Source organism: Bombina bombina, chromosome 5 (genome assembly GCF_027579735.1).
Source record: "Bombina bombina isolate aBomBom1 chromosome 5, aBomBom1.pri, whole genome shotgun sequence".
In the NCBI taxonomy this organism is placed as follows: domain Eukaryota; kingdom Metazoa; phylum Chordata; class Amphibia; order Anura; family Bombinatoridae; genus Bombina; species Bombina bombina.
Genome location: NC_069503.1, coordinates 588,486,638 through 588,504,866, shown reverse-complemented (window position 1 = coordinate 588,504,866; position 18,229 = coordinate 588,486,638). Strand labels below are relative to the sequence as shown.

At 40.3% G+C, this 18,229-nt stretch overlaps 1 protein-coding gene across 1 annotated transcript in view; it reads left to right on the top strand.

Moving 5' to 3' along the window:
* Positions 1 to 18,229, top strand: part of VOPP1 (VOPP1 WW domain binding protein) — a 306,972-nt gene that overhangs the window by 260,241 nt on the left and 28,502 nt on the right. Inside the window, exon 4 of the mRNA XM_053714550.1 lies at positions 5,789 to 5,922. Within this exon, the coding sequence (XP_053570525.1) occupies positions 5,789 to 5,922 (134 nt within the window). The remainder of the gene's footprint in view (positions 1 to 5,788; positions 5,923 to 18,229) is intronic.

Genomic DNA, 18,229 nt, shown 5'->3' with positions numbered 1-18,229 from the left:
TCATAAACGTAATGGTGTCAGTGTCCTCTTGAGCAAACACTTACCCTTCGCCCCCATACAAACATACACAGACTCCGAAGGCAGATTTTTGTGTGTCACAGGCTTATTGTATGGCTCCCCTGTAACTTTGGTCAGTATGTACTCTCCAAACTCTAGGTAGCTCCCTTTCTTAAAAAAATGCTTTACTCAAGTATTAGATCATGGGATTGGTGCCCTTTACATAGGGGGTGACTTCAATATTCCTTTGCAACCGAACCTTGACACCACAAACCCCCGACCTTCAATCTCAAAGCATACAACCAAGAACCTATGGCGGACAATGCTAGAACAGACATTGTTTGATGTTTGGAGATTTAAAAATCCGGGAAAGAGGGATTATACCTTCTTCTCGGCTCCCCATCGCTCCTATAGCAGAATTGACTATCACATAACAAATCAGAATGGCCTAGCCTATGTCCTCTCTTCCCGGCTCTCTCACACCGTCTGGTCAGACCACTCTGCAGTCCTCACACAGCTTCAGTGGCCCTCAGTCCCTAAATCCACCTTCTTCTGGAGGCTGGACGACAGCTTATTAAACTTTCCCAACTTTAAAGATAAGATAGAAAAACTTCTCCCCGAGTATTTTCAGCTCAACTCCTTACCCGAGACAGACCCCCGGATTGTGTGGGAAGCTCACAAATGTTTCATTAGAGGGGAATTCATAAAATACAAAGCCCATATTAGACAGAAAGCGTGTTCACTATATAAAACCTCTACTGAACTGCTATCTAAACTAGAATATGAACACAAATGTGCCCCTACTTCCCCACAAATTCTTGCAGACCTAGAAAAGGCAAGAAAGACAGTACACGACCAACTGTTGAAGGAGGCAAACGTCTTAGCCTTAAAAACTAAGCAGAAATTTCACTTTGAGAGCAATCGAGCTGGCAAACTCTTGGCCCGCTCCCTCAAACTGAAAAAGTTAAAATCCTTCATACACGAGGTTTGCACCCCTACACAACAAAAAGTGAACACTTTGCCCGAGATTCTCACTTAATTTCGGACGTACTACTCTGAATTATATAATCTACCAAAGCCCACCTCACCTAGCAATAGAATAAGTGCCATAAAAGCATATTTACTAAATACGCCTCTCCCCCAACTCACTACCGCACAGGTGGAGGAACTAGAAGCCCCTTTCTCAACAATGGAATTATTGGCTGCACTTAAACAGCTCCCCATGGGCAAAAGCCCAGGCCCGGATGGTTTTACCGTTGCATACTATAAGAAATTCGCACCAACTCTCCTCCCTCAGTTATGCACTTTATTCAACGCCACAGATACTGACCATCCCTTCCTCCCCACCATGCTTGAAGCCCATATCGCTGTTATCCCCAAGCCTGGCAAGCCTCCTGACACCCCATCTAACTTACGTCCTATATCACTATTAAACGTTGATGTAAAACTTTATGCGAAATTGATAGCCATCAGAATCAATAAGTTCCTACCGCTACTGATACATCTCAACCAAGTTGGTTTTGTGCCTAATAGAGAGGCACGGGACAATACGCTCAAGGTTCTTAACCTGTTAGAATATTCACAAACTCATAGCATACCCTCTATCTATTTAGCAATAGATGTTGAGAAGGCCTTTGATAGGCTGGACTGGCTATTCTTGAAGTCCACCCTGGAAAGGTTTGGCATGGGGGAAGCCCTGATAGGGAAGATATTTGCTCTCTATAACATCCCGAAGGCTCGTATCAAACTGAATGACACCTTGTCAGACCCCCTTCCCATAATGAACGGCACGAGGCAGGGTTGTCCCCTTTCCCCCCTACTTTTTATCCTTGCAATGGAAGTGCTAGCAGCCAGGGTCCGAGAGGATGATAACATACATGGTATCCAAATTGCAGACACACAATACAAAACTACCCTTTATGCCGACGATGTGCTTTTCTCATTTACCTCCCCTATACAATCTCTTACTGCACTAATGCCGGTCATTAAACAATACAGCAATCTATCAAATTTTAAAATTAACATGTCTAAATCTGAATTCCTGGGAGTGGGGATCACCGGGCAAACGGCTCACCAGATTGCTTCACAATTCCACTTCACACAAATACAAGACTCCATAAAATACCTAGGGATACAGCTCTCACTTTCTAGGGACTCCCTTCTCCAAATGAATTTCTAGAGCTTACTTAAAACTATTAGGTCGGACTTGCTGGCATGGCGGAGTAAAAGTCTCTCCTGGCTAAGCAGGATTCAGTCTTTCAAAATGAGCATTCTACCCCGTTTTCTTTACCTATTTCAAACTGTTCCCATACAACTACCCCTCCAATATATAAGAGCTGCACAGGCACTTGTGAATGATTTCACATGGGCGCACAAGCATCCTAGAATGTCTAAGTCCATACTTTATAGAAATAGAGACAGAGGGGGCTTGGGTGTACCCAACCTTCTATATTACCACCAAGCAGCGCAACTGACTAGAATAGTCGACTGGTGTAAAAATATAAAAGACAAGGAATGGGTGAAACTTGAACATGATCTAGAGGGCATTAAAAGCCTGGGGGCGCTCTGCTGGATCTCCAGACATCACAGAAATAGATCTCCACTCTCCCCTACCCTAGTGTCAGACACGCTCTCTACATGGGACAACCTAGCTAACCATCAGAGAGGGATTTCATCAATCCCCTCCCCATTGACTCCCCTACTTCATAATGATGACTTCCCACCATTGTAACACAGCTGGACAGGGGATCCTTATATGATTTCAACTGGCCTTCCTTGCTGTCAGGTTATAGAGAGTGGAACTATATTGTCTAAAACTGCAATAGCTGATAGGGGTATACCTTTCTTTGATAGATGGCTGGAGTACCTCCAACTCTCCCACTTCCTCTCAAGCCATAAAAACAAGCCTAACCTTGTTCGCAGTTTAACCCCTTTTGAGGCACTCTGCTGGTCTCCACAAGTGTCAAGGGGCATACTCTCGGCAACGTATAACATTTTACTCGCAAATCACTCTAAAAGTCTTCCGCCCTACACCAATGCCTGGGAAGCGGAGTTGGGTATGTCTGTCCCGCAAAAAACTTGGGATGTCATATTTCAGCAGATGGGTAAGGCACCCTCATCAATGAGCATTACAGAAACCAACATGAAACTATTAGGGAGGTGGTACTTAAACCCCAGTAGGCTGGCTAAGATTTATCCACAAGCTGACCCTCTTTGCTGGAGAGGCTGTAAATACCCCGGTACTCTTAGTCATATTTGGTGGGACTGCCCTTAGCTCCAACCGTTCTGGAAGGCCGTACATGGGGAGATTCAAAAAGTTCTCACACAATCTATTCCCATGGACCCCTGGACGATGTTATTTAATAAACCACCCAGGATTAAATATAGATACAAAACTGTTTTGCTTTACATCATGCTTAGCAGCGCTAAACAATTAATTCCCAGATTATGGAAACAATGTGTCATACCCTCTATGCCCGAGTGGAGGCGCAATGTCACGCATCTATTAACCCTAGAAAAATTCCACTATCATAAAACCAACAGACTAGATTTTTACTGCTCTATGCTGTTTTACTGGGAGACCTATACCCATTCAGACGCTGAGCCACTACCCCAACCCTCTGACCCAGTAACAGCACCAACCCTGACGTAAGTTCAAAAGTTACATATGACTACACGGACGGTAGGGAGGGGGGGACTTATTGGATCCTATTCACTATAACACCCAGGCCTGGGACGTAAGAACTATGGGAATGGGGATCGCTATTGAGAGGGGGACATATTATAATTTATGAGATGACTTGCTAGTTGATGAGGAGGTACACATTAATATATTTGAACACAAACCAAGGTGTAAAAATCGCCCCTTACAGTGATAGTGGTAGTTATATTTGTTCTACATACTGTACAAAAGCCTTTCTGGATAGCTTTTCCTGCAAGGACTGTTGTTCAATAATTGACCCAATCTTACCTGGTGAGAGCCTCTCGCTGTGCAGCAACGTTTAATGTTTGAAGTTTGCTGTTTCCTTTTTCTTTTCCCTATTTACTGTTATTTTGTTTAAATGAAAAACACCAGACTTTTGAACTCACTGAAATTTAATGGTGTACTGCATCAAGGCTTTGCTGACTTGAACGTAAGGGACTATGTTAAAGAGTTCCTCAGTTTATTATGTAATTGTCTTTTATGTATCTCGTTGCAAGCCGGTCTGTTATTACGGCTCCTGTAAACTTTGTACACCTTTCTTTGGATCTGAAATAAAGCCTGTTGGAAAAAAAATAAAAAATAACTGTTATATATGCTACTGCCACAGCGGGTGAAAAAAATATTTGCTCTATCTACCAGGGTAAAAATCACTGCATTTTGTGCACAACTGGCGGTCAAGGCGGTCAAATTATTACTTTGTAATTATTGTGTTGTCTTTTACTGGCAACCAGAAGGATACAGTTACTGTTCAGTTTGGAAAATATATATGGCAGGATTTGGGATAGGAGCTACACAAAATATAAAGTGTAAACCAATAGTAATTAACATGACCAACAGGGAAGTTAAATCATTGCGTATAAGCTAAAGAAAACCAGTAAACTCACTGGCCCAGATTCCAAGTGGAGCACTAATGATAGCTCAGGCTGTAACATCAATAACGTGAACAATGCTAAAATTAGCAAGTAAATTGATATTACAAGTCCATGGAAAAACAGATTTACCAGAGAAGGTTTATAGTACCCGACTGCATATCGCGACCGCTCTAAATATAGAGCACAAGCCAAAATAGCGCTAGATGAATTAGCACAACCTGATACCTAAAGAAAAGTATTAGGATTAAAATAAAAGTTTTACAAAACACATGTAAAACATAATAAAATAAAGTATTACACTCATATATAAACATTTTAATAAAAATATAAGTATAATATTTAAAAGAGTGTTTTAAAAAGGGATATAGTAAATGGCAAGGAGTTTGACTGGGAAGGGCTTAAATGTATGTATGTATGTGTGTGTATGTATATATATATATATATATATATATATATATATATATATATATATATATATATATATATATATATATATATACACATCTAAATATGTGTATTTTTTTTTTATTCTTTTTATTAAAGAAACAACAGGTACCGGCAAGTACATGATGTACATACGCGTAAGGTAGACAAGATATTACAATCCAAATTCTACAATAAGCTCTTCATTCTAGGCATTAATGTAGTATTGAACATTTGAAATATGTGTATGTGTATTTATGTGTTTATATGTGTACACATTTGAGGCTTTTCCAGTTAAATACCTTGAAATATGCAATATAATTTTAAACAATTTTAATGTTTTTTATGTTTTGTTTTTTTATAGAAATACTGTTAATGTTAATAATGTTCTTCACCTAGGAGAAAATGTTCTTTTGATATTTAAATATCTATCTATCTATATAAACAATATCTATCATTATACAATATCTATCTATTTATATGAATGTGTAGGTATAGATATATATATTTTACAAAAAAGAATATACAGATATATAGAAATAAATATTTAAAAATAAAAAGAACATTTTCTTCTAATTGAAGAACATAGGTATTTGAAATATTCGTAACGCAACTTCGGTTTTTTTAGCTCACCCCATAAAAATCTAGGGTGAAAGGGAACTAATGCAGTGGCAATATCCGAACTCCAGGTGAGCCTTTCACTCGCAAACTAAATTTTTACTTTGAGAAAGAGAGTAAGATACTTATCTATATTTCATACTGTATGGATTAATCATGTCTAACATTTATTTAGGTTCCTGTTGATGATGGGATTTCTATTCTGTTGTGGCGCTGGATTCTTCATTAGAAGGAGAATGTACCCACCTATGCTTGTTGAAGAACCTACATTTAATGTATCATATACTAGACAACCTGTTGGGCCTCCAGGTAGGAGTGAACTAACTACTACTATACAATTATTAAATAGAGCCTGATAATATTAAATCCAAATATAACTAATACTGTATATCAAAATCGGGGGGGGGGGGGGGGGGGTAACTTCCCTCTAACAAAATCCTTTACCAATGGATATTAAAGTCATTTTTGTTACATCTAAATGGGGTTATTTTATTTTGTAACAGATTTTTATTAAAAATGTGCTAAAAAAACATTATTTTATTTTGTCCTTATGTTTTCAGCGCATGTTGTCTACCAATAGAGCAATGGGAGTTTTCCTTATGAGCCAGTGAGCTTCTTTCCCACAGACCAGCTGACATGCACTTCCTGTTAATTTGAAAATCAGAATAGACTGCTTTAACCCCTAAATGACCAAGGATGTGCTATGTACGTCATTATAAAAAGGACAGTTAAGGACCAAAGATGTACATAGCACGTCCTCAGTCAAACTAAGCGCTGGAAGCGATCATTATCGCTTCCAGCCACTCTCAGGGTATTGCAGGGATGCTTCGATATTGAGGCATCGTGCAATACCCTTTAGGTAACTACTGATGCAGAGAGGGCCAATCTGTGGCCCTCTCTGCATCGGCCAGCGATGGTACCGATCGTTGGTGGCGTGGGAGGTATACAAGGGAGGCAGGAGGGCAGACCTTCGCTGGATCAGAGTTCTGGTAGTGTACGAATGAGGGCAGGAGCGTGCGAGGAGGCGGGTGTGCGTGTGTGAGGGGAGGGAGTTGATTGTGTCCCCGAAACGTCACACTTTTTCAAATAAAGTACACATAAGTGTAATATGGGAAGGAGGGAGATGGAAGGAGGGGGGAATAAGTGTTGGGGAAAGGGATCTGGGAGGGGGAGGGGGGTATGGTATTGAGGGGCGCTGCCACACTACAGAAAAATCAGGGGGTTATTTTCTTTTATAAAAAAAGCACACAAAAAAACAGCTGCCAGTACCAAAAATGGCAACAAATAGGTAGAGGGGGGAGGGTTAGAGAGCTGTTTGGGGGTGGGGGGATCAGGGAGGTTGAGGGTAAGGGAGGATCCTACACTGAAGAAACAATATATATTAAAAAGCCTTTTATTTTAGTACTGGCAGACTTTCAGCCACTATTTAAGATGGTGGTGACAATTGTGGGGTAGGGGAGGGAAAAGAGCTGTTTGAGATGGGTCAGGGAGGGATCAGGGGGAGGGATGTGTCAGGTGGGAGGATGATCTCTACACTAAAGCTAAAATTAACCCTACAAGCTACCTTATTAAGGCCTTCACTGCTGGGCATAATACACGTGTGGTGCGCATCAGCATTTAGCGGCCTTCTAATTATCAAAAAGCAATGCCAAAGCCATATATGTCTGCTATTTCTGAACAAAGGGGATCCCAGAGAATCGTTTACAACCATTTGTGCCATAATTGCACACGCTGTTTGTAAAGTATTTCAGTGAAAAACCTAAAATTGTGAAAAAGTTACATTTTTTATTTATTTTTATTTGATTACATTAGGCGGTGAAATGGTGGCATGAAATATACCAAAATGGGCCTAGATCAATACTTTGGCTTGTCTACTAAAACAAAATATATATACATGTAAAGGGTTATTCAGAGATTCCTTGCAGATATCAGTGTTGAAATGTACAATATGCAAATTTTTTAAAAAAGGGTTTGGAAATAGCAAAGTGCTACTTGTACTTATTGCCCTATAACTTGCAAAAAAAGCAAAGAACACGTAAACATTGGTTATTTCTAAACTCAGGACAATTTAGAAACTATTTAGCTTCAGAGTTTTTTGGTGGTTGTAGATGCGTAAGAGATTTTGGGGGTCAACGTTAGAAAAAGTGTGTTTTTTCAAATTTTTTAATCATATTTTATAAAACACGTTATAGTAAATTATAAGATATGATGAAAATAATGGTATCTTCAGGAAGTCCATTTAATGGTGAGAAAATGGTGTATAATATGTGTGGGTACAGTAAATGAGTAAGAGGAAAATTACAGCTAAACACAAACACCGCAGAAATGTAAAAATAGCCCTGGTCCTTAAAGGGACAGTCTTCACCAGAATTTTTATTGTTTAAAAAGATAGATAATCCCTTTATTACCCATTCCCCAGTTTTGCATAACCAACTGTTATAGAAATACACTTTTTACCTCTGGGATTACCTTGTATCTAAGCCTCTACACACTGCACCCTTATCTCAGTGCTTTTGACAGACATGAAGTTTAGCCAATCAGTGCAGACTCCTAAATAACTCCACGGGGGTGAGCACAATGTTATCTATATGACACACATGAACACACAAAATGCTCTGAGCTAGGAGGCGGTTTTCAACGGTTTAGAAATCAGTTTGAGGCTACCTAGGTTTAGCTTTTCAAAAATACCACCAAGGGAAACCAAAGCAAATTTGATTATAAAAGTAAATTGGAAAGTTTGTTTACAACTGAATGCCCTATCTGAATTATGAAAGTTTAATTTTGACTAGAATGTCCCTTTAACGGTAAGAAAATTGAAAAATGGTCTGGTCACTAAGGGGTTAACTTAAAGGGATAATAAAGTCAAAATTTAAAGTTTCCTGTTTACCCCTATTATCAAATTTGCTTTGTTCCCATGGTATTCTTTGTTGAAGAGATACTGAGGTAGGTGTCTGCACTGCATCACTACATGGCAGGAATTAGGGCTGCCATCTACTGCTCTTGCAAATGGTTACAATTGTTGAAATACTGCTGCCATATAGTGCTCCAGACACGTGCACACTCCTGAGCTTATATCCCAGCTTTGCAACAAAAGATACCAAGAGAATGAAGAAAATATGATAATAGAAGTAAATTAGAAAGTTGTTTAAAATTAAATACTCTAAATCATGACAGAAAATATTTGAATTTCATTTCCTTTTAAAAACAACTTTCCATTATCAAATTTGCTTACTTATTGAACAGTAAGCTTAGGTTCGCCTCTTAAGAACTCATAAGCATGTAAGTTAGCAATCCATCAGCCAGATTACGAGTTTTGCATTATGGTTGATCGCTAATAACTTGCAAGTTATTTTCACCGCTCACCTTTAATAGCGCTGCTATTACAGGTTTGCAAAAAAACGGCTTGTGCGGGCGATATGGTTGCGTTGAGCTCCATACCTAACCATAATACAAGCGGTGTTTTGACGTACTTGTGCACAATTTCCCCATAGACATCAATGGGGAGAGCCGGCTAAAAAAAAGCCTAACACCTGCGATCGCGGAGCGTAAAGCTCCGTAACGCAGCCCCATTCTAAACACCCCTAATCTGCCGCCCCCGACATCGCCGACACCTACATTACACTTATTAACCCCTAATCTGCCGCCCCCAATGTCGCCGCCACCTATATAAATTTATTAACCCCTAATCTGCCACCACCTACATAAATGTATTAACCCCTAATCTGCCGCCCCCAACGTCGCCGCCACCTACATAAATTTATTAACCCCTAATCTACCGCCCCCAATGTCGCCGCCGCCACTATACTAAAGTTATTAACCCCTAAACCCCTGGCCTCCCACATCACTAACACTAAATAAATATATTAACCCCTAACGTAACCCTAACTCTAATCCTAACCCTAACATAACCCTAACACCCCCTAACTTTAAAAGGCCCCTTTAAAAGGGCCTTTTGCGGGGCATTGCCCCAAAGAAATCAGCTCTTTTAGCTGTAAAAAAAAATACAAACACCCACCAACAGTAAAACCCACCACCCACACAACCAAACCCCCCAAATAAAATCCTATCTAAATAAACCTAAGCTAATCATTGCCCTGAAAAGGGCATTTGGATGGGCATTGCCCTTAAAAGGGCATTTAGCTCTTTTACATTGCCCAAAACCCTAAGCTAAAAATAAAACCCACCCAATAAACCCTAAAAAAAAACTAACACTAGCTATTTCAGTCCATCCACTGTCTTGTTTCAGTCATTCTACAAACATCCGCCTTTTTAGACAAACTCAAACTTGGAGTCTTTTTCATACTGTTATATAAGCTGGACAAATTGCCTCACAGTGATCTTAAATTCTAGGCCTTTCCAATTTATTTGAAAAACTTTAGAAAACTATTTTTTTTTTGTCCGGCTTTCCATGTTAACTTCAACAATATTTTGCATTGAGAGAATTCACATGTGTTATTCCAATCCATCAAACACTCTCAACTAACTTTTATCAATATTTTTTGGGCTTTTCTATTTCAAAAGCCTCATTCTCTTTAAAGGGACATAATACTCATATGCTAAATCACTTGAAACTGATGCAGTATAATTGTAAAAAGCTGACAGGAAAATATCACCTGAGCATCTCTATGTAAAAAAGGAAGATATTTTACCCCACAATTTCCTCAGCTCAGCAGAGTAAGTTCTGTGTAAAATGTTATACTTCAGCTGCTGCCCAGCTGCAGGTAAAAAAAAAATGAAGAAATGAACAGCAGCCAATCAGCATCAGCAGTGCTGAGGTCATGAACTCTTTTACTGTGATCTCATGAGATTTCACTTAACTTTCATGAGATTTCATAGTAAACTTCCTTAAACTGAATAGGGAAATAACATGAGAGTGCACGAAAGCTCACTCCCTTAGCTGTCCCGGGACAGACATACTGATTTGCTGCTTAGAAGTCCTTTACAATGGGATGTGGCTACTAAGGAATTTTTGAGGTAAAATATCTTTCTTTTTTACATAGAGATGTTCAGCCAATATTTTCTAGTGAGCTTTTTACAGCTATGCTGCATCACTTTCAAGTGTTTCAACATTTGGGTATCATGGCCCTTTAAGATTGTTTTGGAACAATGTACTCTTAAAAATGTATATCTTATGTCAAAGAGCATCAATCATACATGTCAAAAATATGTTTTTGCTTCTATAAAAGTTAAGTAATTGGGGACGATTTACTATGCCCCGAATGGGGCCAACTCACCCTGTTTTCGCGAGAACCTTCGGGCTCGCTGGAAACAGGAGTTAAAAAGCAGCGGTCTTAAGACCGCTGCTCCTTAACTTGATCTACCGCCTCTGTGCGGCGTACAGCAATCAACCCGATCTGATATGATCGGGTTGTTTGACACACCCTGCTAGTGGCCGATTGACCGCGAACCTGCAGGGGCGGCATCGCACAAGCAGTTCACTAGAACTGCTTGTGCAATGCTGAATGCCGACACCGTATGCTATCCGCATTCAGCGATGTCTGGCAGACATGATACGCTGCAGCGTATCATGTCGACCAGACTTTGATCATTCAGCCCCATAGATGTTTAAATTTACATCAAAACCAATACTGTTTATCGGTTTTCTGCTTCCTACTAATTCTTCACTGGTTGATAAGGACAACTACCTCTGTTTTGCTGGTAGAGGGAGACGTGCCTCTGCAAAAATGACATTTTTTAAAAATTTATTTGCAATATGAACTTGAGTTGTTTAAAGAACTGAAATACCTTTTGCAATTCTTTCATTTAGACAAAACAAAGAAAAAGTTAAATACAGTATCCCTTCCTTTAGGTGTTTGGACAGTGAAAATTGCTCATTGTAAAATCAATCAAAATGGTATATAATTGTTATAGTTACATATGTTATGAATTGATATTAATAATTAAAGGGACATTTTTTCATATTTTGTCTTCCCTTTAATGTGTTACCAATTATCACATTTTACCTTCTGGAGTCTTTAGAATTGTTTCAAATTCTTTACCTTTTTTTTCCATTCTATATTTTCTTCCTAATGGGAAAGAGTCCACAGCTGCATTCATTACGTATAGGAAATAAGAACCTGGCCACCAGGAGGAGGCAAAGACCCACCAGCCAAGGGCTTAAATACTCCTCCCACTTCCCCTATCCCCCAGTCATTCTTTGCCTTTCGTCCCAGGAGGTTGGCAGAGAAGTGTCAGAAGTTTGTTATATTTTTTGTTTTTCCATTTATTCTTTTATTTAATTTTAATATGTCTCTTATGGAGGGTGCTACCCTTTGACATGGGACAGGAGTTTTAAGTAGTCCTGTTAGCCTGTCGTGGAGGGCCTGGGTGAAAGTTAGAGTCCGGAGATGCAGTGGGAGCTTCCCCTGTAACACCATCCTGACTCGTTATAACAGCTCCTTTCAGCACTTGGCGTTGTCGATAATATTCCCCCCGGGGGTGATTGTTCCCCCATGTTGTGCGTTTCGTTATAGGATTGTGTGGCTGCATGTCCTACTACAACATCTTTTTGATTTGTTGGGGGATCCTCTCCTTTTTCGTCCAGGGACTTCTCAGTTCTCCCACGGTTCTTCGGAATAGATGATGGAGTTAATTTTATGTCTGGTCTGTCTATTATGAGCTTTCCCAACCTCTTTTTCTGAGGGTTTGGTCTTTGTTTGGCAGGTCCTGCAGAGACATAGTTCCTTCTGGGCGGATGCCTTCGGGTGCCCTTGTTTATTTTATCCAAGTCGAATTTATTTACTTTATTTTATTTTTTTTCCTACGGGAATTCTGGGATTGCTTGGATTTAGTTCTTCCACGGAAGTTGTTACCGGATTAATTAGGAGTTGGTGTGTGCACTGTTAATTGTTAGTGACGCATGTTGCACCTGGCTGGTCCGGCGGGACCTACTAGTTTGATTGTTTTTGTTGTCTGTTTTTGTTAAACTACATTTGCATCGCAACCTTCAGGTCTGGATGTCAGGAGCCCTTGGGCTGGCCATGTCAGTCTGCTCCACTGACATGGTCCGGTGGAGTTCCACCATGTCCCTTCGCATTCCCGGCCTGAGGGGTGAGGTTCTTGCTGCTGTGTGCAGTTTTGGCCTTTTGGGCTGCCCTTGGTGGTTCTTCTAGAGACTAGGTGCCCGTCGGGTGGCTAGTATAGGTCGGGTCATGCTGAGGTGGCTACTTACTCCTACCTCCGCTTCTGGGAGCTTTCGATGCTCTGATGGGTTCTTGGGTTGCAGCTCACCTGGTATTCTCTGGGCTTGTTTCTACTGCCCCTTAGGGATCAGGAACCGAAGAGAGCTCGGCCCTCGGAATTCCGTGCCTCATGTCTGCTGATCCGGGGTTTTTCTTCTTGGACTCGGGATGCGTGTTTGATCGCAATTTATATCCTGTGTCCTTATGTGCTTGCTGTTCGAGGTCTTCCTTTTCCTCTATGAGTTAGTCTGCATGCTTGTTGGTCTGGTTTGGGCCGTGTGGCCTTGGGTTCTGACTAGTGGAATCTGACCCCTTCTTCTTGGATTTCATCGTAGGTTTGGGAGGGGAGTCTAGGGTTCTGTCAGTCCAAGTTCAGGCTATCTCTCCTTGTCCCTGTTATCCCCTTGGATGTTAGGGGTTGGGTCAGGATGGATTCCATTGATCTCCTTGGGGAGCTTGGAATTGTTGGCAGATTGGGTACTTGTGGTGAGGTCGGGCGTCTGGGCCTTCCTTTCTTAGGGGTTAGTTGCCCTATTATCCTCATTCGGTCTAGGATTTGACTCTAGCCTGTTTGAACTTTCCCTTTATGGTCTTTGCCTTTTGGGTTTGCCGCCTCTCTGCTCTTTGAGGCGTTCAGTGCCTGTGCATTCATCGGTAGATGGTTTAGGTGTCTTGAGGACTCGTCCTGCAGTCTTTTCATCGGGGGGGGACTCGCGTGGAAGGAAGGGTCACGTTGGTGCTTAGTGTTTTTTTTCAGAGAATACATTTTGTTAATTTGGATGCTCGACTTCGATCTAGCCATCTTATGGCTCCTTCAGATCGGGGTTTGATTCCGACTGGTTTCTCTACACTTATGCTGCCCTGTGGGCTCGCCCTTGGGATTCCGTGTTCTCCAGTTTGTGGGAATTATCCCTGGGTTTGGGTCATTTTTTTCTCTCCCTCTCCTTGTGCGGGGGTGGGGCTTTATGTCAACTGTATGAGCTTGTTGGTTAGCTTCGCTACCTAGCGAGCGGTGGGTTTGCAGTTTGGACATAGGAGTATGTCCTATTGTGCTGCATCACATTTATATATGCGTATTCAGTTTTATCCATGTACATATTTCTGAAAAATTATTTTTCTAGGTTTTGACTAATGGTACAAAATGCACATTTAATAGTACATATTTAGTATCTTTTTCTTACTCCTAATGTGTTTTTGTCAGTCCTAGAAAACTCTTTCTTTATAGGAGTATGTTCTATTCTATTTTGTGAAAGCATACTGTTGTATGCACATTCAGCTTTATCTATGTACATATTTTTATAAAATTATTTTCCTATGGCCTGATTAGTGTTATTTTTTGCACATTTATGAGTGTATACCCAGTATCTTTCTTTCACTCTTAATGTGTTTTTTTCACTAGTAATGTGTTTTTGTCATTCCCAGAAAATGTCATGCTTGTCATTTTATGTCATGTTGTGTGCATTCTATATGAGTAGCTCAGTGTGCTTATAATACAACTTTTTTGTTTCTTTAGTATTCTGTATCTCAATAATTTTCCTATTCATATATGGTTTGCTTTTTTAATGTTCAATTAAATATTTGTGTAGGGTTTTGATTTCCATTACACCTCTTTGCCCATGTTGTAGCATTATCCTGTGCATTGTGATTTAACATGCCTAGACTGGCCAGGTTTTTTAGCCACTGATTGACAGGCTATGCATATAAAAAGGGCTTAGTAAGTGGACATGTCTATGAATAAGCGCCACTAGAGGGCGCGAAACGCGTCAGACTCTGTGCCTGTAGTCTGTCTGCCTTTTTTCTGGCTTTTTATAGCGCTTAGCATCTGCTGCTTTATATTTATATTTTTCTGTCTACCTAATAAATCATTTTTTGGTATTACCCCCTGGAGTGCCTGCACTTTGTTCTCGGTTTGCAGTTTGGCTCTGCTGATGCTGTTGCACCTTGGTTGCTAACCAACTTTATGGGTCCGTTAGAGGAGTTTCTTTGCTCCCTCTGGAGATGGGGGATCCTTAGGGATTCCTTGGTTGTTGAGAGGATTGGTTCTCGGATGAGTTTTGGTTGTTCTGCGGCCTATAGGGGTGTTGTGTTGGTCTACACCATCTAGGCTGTGAAGGAGCGTGATGTTTTGTCTTCCTTCAGGTGGCGGTTGTGCTTCCTCTTTCACGCCTTTAGCATGATCATTTTTTTTCTCGATCTTCTCCGGCTGCAGAAGTTTTTTCCTAGCTTGTGAGACATCCTCAGTCTATTGTGGCCTGGGGCTGGGTTTTGGTTACGGTAAGGTTTTTTTTCCCTTTGCGATCCTGATCGGTGGTTGTCGCTCGTCCACGCTGTGTAGCGGTTTATGCGTCCGCCACTCCTTAGGATTCTTTGATTTCTCTATGGTCGTTTTTCCGTTTTCTGCTACTGTCTTTCTCTGTCCAGACATTTTGTCCAGGTGACCTTAGCGAGCGGGTCTTGGTTGTCTTCTTGAAGACCTGAGTTGGACTTTCTGTCCTATTAGTCGGGTCCCCTTGTTGTTTTCAGGGGCTGTGACTGGGTTGTTGCCCCTGAGAGTGGGGTCTTCAAGGCTTGTGTCTCGGTTGCATTTAATCGTGGTAACTGTTCAGGTCCTTTGGACTGTCGGTGACTTTGCATCCCCGCAGTCGTTTTTTGTTTCAATAATGTTGTTTTCGGACGAAATGGGATTTTGTTTTCTGGGAATATGTTTTTCGGTAGGTGCGTTCATTGGTCTGCCTCTTACCCTCCCGTCTTGGCATTCTGTGTCCTCTTTGGCTTGGGTATGAATTCCCATAAGTAATGAATGCGGCTGTGGACTTTTTCACATTAGGAAGAAAAACATAAATTATGCTTACCTGATCATTTTCTTTTCTTCCGTGGGAAAGAGTCCACAGCCCCCCGCCCGTTTTTGAGGCATTGTTGTTGTTTCATCTTCTGGCACCTTTTCACCTTGATGCTTCTTCCACTGTTCCTTGTTCCTCGGCTGAATGACTGGGCAATAGGGGAAGTGGGAGGAGTATTTAAGTCTTTGGCTGGTGGATCTTTATCTCCTCCTGGTGGCCATGTTCGTATTTCCCATAAGTAATGAATGCGGCTGTGGACTCTTTCCCACGGAAGAAAAGAAAGTTATCAGGTAAGCATAATTTATGTTTTTTATATAAAAGTTATGCAAACAAGAGAAATGAGAGAGGTTGTTGCCAGTGCTTGGAATAAACTCTTATTAGCTACTTACACTTGTATGTTGTACATTTAGAGCCAGATTACGAGTGGATCGCTAACAGTTACGCACAAGCAAAAAGGGGTTTATCACTGCTTGCGTCGTGATTTTTGCTCATGTTACAAGTTGAAAGTAAACATGATCGCTTGAGCACAATTGAAGTTCGCGCTCGTCGGGATAGCGTGGGATATGTATGTGTGTCTATGTGTAAGCCCTTTGCCTGCCTTTTTTTCCCTAATAACTGAGACCTCATATCTTTGAGCCCTTATAACTTTTTTGTGCAATTTTTGTCAAATTAATTTTTATTAAATATTGTTATTATGAGTGTAGCTGTACTTTTAAATGTATTGTTGATGTGTTCTGTGAAACCTTTTTTCTTGTGTTAACAGTTAACCAGAGCTCTGAAATCACAGTAATCATTCTAGCATAAATCGCGATTGTGTTCAAGCGTTCACATGTACTTTACACTTGTAATGCAGAATTTTGCAGAATTTAACTTGCGTGTAAACGGACACGAAAACCTGATATTGCTCACATGCAAAAAAAAGCACTCCACTCGTAATCTAGCCCAAAGTGTTTTGTATGATTTTCTAATTTCTAAAATACAGAAAGAGTCCAATAGGATATCAAACTTCAAATAGAGTATATAGTCACAGCGTATAAAATGCCACTTGCAGGTTTTCAGCTTTCCCCCTTTATTCTTGCGGCCAAAGTAAAGTAATCAAACAAGCAGCCTGTATATCAAAAAACATGCTCACCACTGCAACCTCAGACCTTCCCTTCACGCTGGAACAGCCGATGGCGGACCGGAATACAAGTCACCTTCCAAGCAAGGTAACCTCCGTCGAGCTAATCGGAGCTCTTCTATCCACCTCCCAAGGAAACCAGCGATACAAACGGCACTTAGCCAATGTCGTTACCCGGTGACGTGGGGAGTCATGTGTCGATGATGTGGCCAATGGAGTACTTGCCGGCTAATCAGAAACATATCCGGACTGGATAACTGGCTAGTAGCAATGCAGCATAGTAGAAAACGATCCGTCCAGGTAGTTAAAAGCACATTTATTAAACCTAGTTTAAAAGCAGAAACATGGAGAATCCATTACAGAGCAAATGGCTTATGCGTTTCAGCCGAAGCCGTAATCATAGCCTAACGTTTCTAATTCACAGTACCTATTTAAGACAACACTAAGTATCCTATTGGTTAAAAAAACTCAATTAGAAAAACACCTCCATTTAAAGTGACACTGTATCAATGTGGGGTACATACAACCACATCTGTAAATAGATGGTGCAATGAAAAATACATACACAAAATATATATATATATATATATATATATACACAGTATTTCACATGAGCTATATATATATATATATATATATATATATATATATATACTAATGCTTAGATGTATATGCAAATGAAGCAAATTATGATCAAAAAGATGATCAATCCATTGTGCCGAAGTCTGATATTGAACACAAGTTAAAATGACTTAGTGTACACTTCCTAATCTTAAAGCCACAAGATAATAATTATTATTTCTTACATGGCATGTCATATATCTTCAGGAAAAACATGCAATCAAGAAGTAATCAAAACATCCATTAACAATTAAATAGTTCATAAAATTGCAAGCAAGAAAAGCATAAATAATTAAATAACAATAGTAATGAAATGGGGAAGGGGAAATGTGCTAATATAATTAGCTAATATAAAGTTGATAGGCTCCGGTATTGTTGGGGAGACAGGAGTAAAGATCATTGCCAATAGTTGATCAGATCATACTATGAGTTCAACCCTAATGGGACTCGAGTTTTCAACTTGAAGATCCAATACATCTCCTGTCTCCCCAAAAGCCTAAGTCTATCACCCCCTCTCTTGGGTACTGATACCCTTTCAATTATTAACCAGGAAAAGGTATCCAATCTGCCATTGTGCCTTTGTACAAAATGCTGTACCAAGGGCGTCTTCTCCTTGCCCACTGATATAGTTGAAAGATGTTCCCTTATCCTTGTATTGACATCCCTTGTCGTAAGGCCAACATATTGCAAAAGGCACACTTTGCAAGTAATAAGGTAAATGGCATGGTCACATTTACAATTTACACAGTATGAAATGGGGAAAGTATAATGCATCACAGCTGATGAAAAGGAATCAGTTATTTCTACAAAATCACAGGGCCTACACCTAGATCTATCACATTTATACATGCCTT